This window comes from Melopsittacus undulatus, chromosome 6 (genome assembly GCF_012275295.1).
Source record: "Melopsittacus undulatus isolate bMelUnd1 chromosome 6, bMelUnd1.mat.Z, whole genome shotgun sequence".
Taxonomy (NCBI): Eukaryota; Metazoa; Chordata; class Aves; order Psittaciformes; family Psittaculidae; genus Melopsittacus; species Melopsittacus undulatus.
The window spans coordinates 36,024,740-36,030,578 of record NC_047532.1 but is presented as its reverse complement, the minus strand read 5'-3'; the positions used below and the strand labels follow the sequence as shown (position 1 = coordinate 36,030,578).

General features: G+C 43.5%; 1 protein-coding gene across 1 annotated transcript; it reads right to left on the bottom strand.

Moving 5' to 3' along the window:
* Window positions 1–640: 640 nt before the first annotated feature.
* On the bottom strand, window positions 641–5,142 carry SUCNR1 (succinate receptor 1). Its single transcript, XM_005141180.3, has 2 exons — window positions 5,085–5,142; window positions 641–2,861 (listed from the first exon to the last, which is right to left on the bottom strand). Exons 1-2 carry the CDS (start codon window positions 5,112–5,114, stop codon window positions 1,911–1,913), a joined length of 981 nt encoding a protein of 326 aa, XP_005141237.2. The 5' UTR covers window positions 5,115–5,142; the 3' UTR covers window positions 641–1,910.
* Between the last annotated feature and the right edge of the window lie 697 nt (window positions 5,143–5,839).

Sequence of the window (5,839 nt, the reverse complement as noted above, 5' to 3'; positions counted from 1 at the left end):
GATTTATGTGTAAAGATTTGTTACAAAGCAAACAGAGGGGAGAACATCAGGATTTACACACTTTTCTTTCTGGTCAAAACTCTGGTTGGCACTCCCCGATGTCCTCTCCCCACTGATGCAGGGTGGCTGCTGTTTCCAGCCCCTCATCCTTGCTGTTCCAGCACAGGAACTGCTGCCAGCAGACATTAAGTGGTGGCTTTAGCCAGCAGCACTGCTGGGGATGGGACCAACGCTCCCATGACAAACTTCTCAGGTAATTGTGCTGGAAACACTCTTGTGATGCATCAGTAAAATCTTTCCTGCTGTATTACCAGGATCAGCAGCAGCATTACCCTGAGCTCAGGGGAATCCCCATGGACCCCCCATGGGTGCCTGGGATAGCAATCAGCACCCATCACGGAACTATGACTATCAAGACTGACATAGGTATTGCTGCTAAATATTTGCAGAGGGAAGCAGCTACTTTACCCCTCAACTAGAGCCAAGTAAGTACTTTTGATCAGACTTTTAGGGTCTTACTGTTAACAGAATAAAGGCTTCAATCCAATGGACATTAAAGAGAACAGCAGATAAAACAAACCACTCAACACAAAGGAGGCTTTTTCTTTTTCTTTTTTTTTTTTTAGACAAGATGCACAGGTTTTGGTCAGGCAGGTAGGTATCACTGACACAGTTAAGCATGTTGCAGGCTAACAACATATCAGAAAACAGAACTAAAGTTGTCTTTGATGAGACATGATGGGCCACCCTTTCTCCATGCCCAACAGAGCAGGGAGCCCCTAGCAGGGCTCACCTTGTGCTTCACCAGGGGCTCCTCTAGTGCCTGCTGAAAGGCACAGGGAGGAGGGGGCTAACCCTGCTCTGCCTGCACTGCTGCCCACACTCTGCCAGCCCAGTCTCCACTCTCAGCAGGTCCTTCCCCAGCCCAAGCTTGTACAAGCTGATTACTTCATCCATCTCTGCACGCTTCATAGTCGAAGTCAGGTCAGTCAGTTAGTTGTGCAGGGATGTTAGACAGAGAGCTGGCTCTTTATTAGCCTCATTTCATTATTGGAACCATTAATAAAGCTAGAACTGTGAGGTCCAAATTCTGCTGCAAGCTATACATTCTGCTCACACTTGTAGATAATTACACCAAAGTTGTATAAGTTTATACTTTGAAAAGTAACTGCCAAAATTACTGTTGTCCCAGTGATATATGAAGGCACATCTCAATTAAGAACTAAACTGATAGATTTTCTTATTTTCACGTCTGTAAGCTGAATCTAGCTTTAATATCAAAGTGTGAAAGAACCTGTCTACACACACTTCTGTGCTGTCTCAGAGCTTCCATGAAATGGTTGTACGACCAGCAGCTGAACATTACAGCTTTCTGCACTCCTTGCACTTGTTACAAACAAAAATAGCAACCTAGTCACCGACTCCCTTCTGCAATACCGACAGAGTATTGCACCCAGCCCTTTGCATGCCCTCGGTTTTGGCCACATCCAAGATGCCAACCCTCACCAAATCAGCTGGGAATGTAAATTGTCCCAGTTATTTATTCTGAAAAGTAAACCTCCCGGGAGGTGCAGAGTTTGCAAACATATTTTCTCTCTAAGAGCAACCATGATGACCTATTATTTACAGTATAAATAGGCCACAAGGTATCCTGCTATGAAAGCATGGTTTCCTGCTGTACTGATGGAAGTATCACTTGTCATTTGCTAGAGTCAGATTAGCAGAAGGAGGTCCCTTGTACAATAAGTTAACAAGTGCATTCAGAGAAACACAAATCAGCTCACAAATGTTCTATAGCATAAAGTTATCCAAAAAAAAAAAGAAAGAAAAGGCACTGTACATTGGTGAATTCTGTCCCTAAGAGAATTTCCTCTCTTCTGTCTCCCACTACAAGAGGTCTCCTTACTAATTCATTTGCCAGTGGCTGTCAATCTGCTCAAGAGCTGCCTTATTTTTGCCATCAACATCTCTCTGAAGTGATCCCCCATTAAGAAATAGAAAACAGGATTAATGGCACTATTTAAAAATGCAATAGGTCTTGTGATGACATAAACAGCATTGATGACGCCCTGCGTGCACACAGAGACATTCAAGGCTGGTATTCGGGAAGCAAGTCGGACATTGCGCATTACATGATAGGGAGTAAAGAGCAATGAGAAGATAACCACTGTGAGGATGACTAAAGTGAGAGGTTTTTCGAGTGTCAGGAGGGAACTGAGTTGCTCGCTCCTGTTTTTAAGAAAAAGAACCATCTTCACGTAGAAGCAGCACATGATTAAGAGAGGGATAAGGAATCCAAAGACAGTCAGAAACATGCTATAGATGAGGTTTTTCACAGGATCTCCAGAGCTTGCATAATCAAGACACTTGTAATTATTGGCAGACGTTGTAGCTTCCAGGAAATACATCAGCGGCAGCAGTTCCAGTATCACCCCGATCCATATGGCAGCAGACACAATAAGGGCCATTTTCCTCTTCTGTAGAAAATGTTCTCTGAAAGGGTATTTTATCAGCATGTATCGGTCAATACTGATGAGAGTGAGGAAAAGGATGCTGCTGTACAGGTTTGCATGCAACAGGAATCTGTTGCTGTGGCACAAGACGCTGTCCTTTATCCACTGATCTCTGGAGTAGCTGTTCACAAGAATCGGAAGAGTACACAGAAATAATAAATCTGATAATGATAAATTGAAAAGGTAGATGTTGCCACTTTTCCAGTTTTTCAGGCAGAAGATATAGCCGAACACAACAACGATGTTTCCAGTGAAGCCTAAAATGAACTCAAGGCTGTACATGGTAGAAAGATAATACTTTTCTAGGACTCTGTTTATCATCAAACAGTCACTTGTCTCATTCATAGCCTGGAAAGTCAAAAAGGAAAAAATAAAACAACCACCAGAAATTAGTAAAAGGTCATTGCATAGTTATTTTTATATTGTTGCTGTAATAGGTGAAGATAGTATGCTTTTTCCTTGCAACTCATATGCTAAGTAGATACTTGAACTTGATGAATATCTGTTCTGCACACAAGATTTCTATTTTCAGCAACTGACCAGAGTTACAAAGCAAGATGAAAACTTGCCCAAACAAAACCCTGCGTGGGAAGTTTGAAGTAAAAGCATCACATAAAGGCATCTGCCACAACATACTAACTACCACTTGGCCAAATTCTCAGCAGTAGCAGAAGCTGGGAAAGTGAAACTTGCCTCTCACCACTTGCCACAAAGTATGGACCAGACCTCCTGGTTTCTGCTCTGAGTCATAAAGTCACTTTGTGACTATAAGCAAATGAGTCCTGTCACAGCCTTTGCTGGAAGTCATCTGCCTCTCAGATGATTCAATTCTGGTCCTGTGGTCTTCTCTTATCACTGTCACTAACATCACTAAAGCAGAAGTCCACTTTCAAGACTGATAAAGGATGAACTCATAAGCAGCAAAACAGCCGCACTCTGAACAGCATTACCTGTAATTCATTAGGAAGTCAGGAGATAATGTGTTTAGCAAATTATCAAAGTGTTCATCACACACTTTGTGCTGCCTTGCTGGTATACAGTACCAGCAATTGCACAGGAACCAGAACTGCACAGAAAGCACTAAGGATGAAGTGCGTACCCTGTTCATCACACCAGACTGCTTCCAAGCCATTCCTGCAGACACAGGATATTTCTGCTCCTGAGGTTTTACAAGTTTCTTCTGTTTTCTACAAAATGCCTTTCAGGAAGGGAAGGTTCAGTTATGCCTGAATCCTTGTTGATTTGAAAGCAACTGTACTCAAGGGGACAGCACAGCCAAGCTCAGGATAAAATGTCTTTGAAGACAAATTCACAATCTTTAAGTCACTTATGTTATTAGCTTCCCATGCAATGAGAGCACCATGATTTCTTGAATCACACAGCTCATCCCCTTCTGCTAAGCCCTCAGCCTTTGTACGGTGGAGTGCCCCAAGCCAACCCACAGAGCAGCCAGAGGAGGAGAAACTGTTCCCTGCAGGGACAATGCTGAGCGCCAGGATGGCAAATGCGAGGCTGTTTGCAGGTGGGAAAGCTGCCGGCAGGGCTGCCAGCACCACGGCTACCCCTCCTGTGTTACTATTTTGTGTTCTTCTGGGCTTCAGGCAAAGAGCTCCTCCTGTCAGCTTGGAAGTGAGTAGCGCAATCAGTATTCTTTAAGGAGCAAAGCTTTCTAGGAAGCTGCACCAAGTGTGAGTTTGCCTGAGGACAAGTTTTGCTTTCTTTCTAAAGGTTGGTTAAAAAAATACTTTCATGCTACAGGGAAAGAAACAGAAAAAGATCTCAAGTGCTCCCTCCTCTGCCTCCTAAGGCAAAGACACTGGCACCCACCTGCAGGGGAACTGGAAAATAAAGCAAGCTTTTAGCGTCAGCCTTTGGTGAAAATATTAGCAAAACAATTAGAAAGCAGTGGAAAAGAAAATGTTAGAAAAATGGGGTATAGATTAAAACTGAAATCAAGCTAAGTCTAAGCTCTGACAGAGCAGCAACATGACTGCCACAAAATCTACCAAAGACAGTCTCCACAAAGCATGTAATTGTTTTAAATATTTTCAAAGTTATTATGATGTCTATAATTTGTTAACAGGTCTCTGCTCTCAAAGCACTATATTTTATTTTAAAGGTAGACCACGAGACAGAATAAAGTACAGCATATATAAGATTTTATAAAGTTACATGCACCAATTATCTACACTTACACCATGTACCAGAGGAGACAAAAAAGGATATAGCCGTGCAGGCTCACTCTGGTCAGATAAGCTCACAAGCAGCACATAGCCTAACTCTGCCTGCTTAGACTCTTGAAGGGAAACTCATTCTTTTAGTGAGATTTTAGTTCTAGCAAACACTGCCCTAACATTAGCACTTTAAATACAAATAATATAAAATTGCTGTATTGACAGATACATTTACTTGGCTAGTTGTTGGAAAAAGACTGATGAATCAATTTTAAAGAAAACAGTCAGGGTAAAACAATTCAAGAGTTCATTCAAAATGGTCCTGCTAGAGGAACAGCAGATTCTTTCTGAGAAGCTGCCGTCCAAGAGCCTGTTCCCAGGCACAAAGACACCTTACCATCCCCAGGGAAGGGCGCTGGCTCTCCATCAGCACTCCTTGGACATGCCTTGGTGAGAACAACACTGAGGTTCCTGGAGCACAGCACAGCATTGCCGTCTAACGTAGTTTGCATATGATTCAATAATTAATGAGTCAAGGCAGAGGAACGATTTGTTTGCCTGAGCAGGACACAGAGGCAGTTTTTGTGGGAGGACGGTACTGCAAAACATGCTGAGTCAAGGAGAGAAGCAAATAAACACTTCCCCTTTGCAGAGACCTGTTTGGAAATTGCTCGGGGAGGATGGGTGGACACTGCAGCTCTGTGCTGGGAGCATCTGCTGAACTTTGGGTTGTGGTCAGTGATTTCTCATGAAACACTTGGGTCTGGACAACACACAGATCTCTCAGCAAGCCCTGGGCCAGCAGATGGAGACCCCCAGCTCCCACCCTGCCAAGCCAGTGGGGTGCAAAGCCCTTACCTTGTGCAGGCTGCAGCAGCCATCAAGGCAGGTATCTTCCCAGAGGTGTGAGGAGGGAGCAGGCACTGCCCTCCATCCCATGCTTTGAGATATTCCCAGAGGCTTCAAGGAGGGCAAAGCTGGTGGCTCACTCCCGATTACATCCAGTCTTCTTCAACCACAGGAGAGTCTCTCCTATTAATTTCAGAGTGCAACGGATGCAGCTACTCAGTGACATTCTATAGTTAGCAAATCAAACCAACATATTAAATACATTAAAGCGGAGTGCTAAAGAGCAGCACTTTTCATATTAAC

What these genes read in the sequence shown, in the direction of transcription:
- SUCNR1 (XM_005141180.3), bottom strand. Translation starts at nt 5,114, where the DNA reads ATGGAGAGCCAGCGCCCTTCCCTGGGGATG. An exon ending in AGCGCCCTTCCCTGGGGATG is followed by an intron (nt 2,862 to 5,084) that starts GTAAGGTGTCTT and finishes TTGACTTTCCAG; the next exon opens with GCTATGAATGAGACAAGTGA.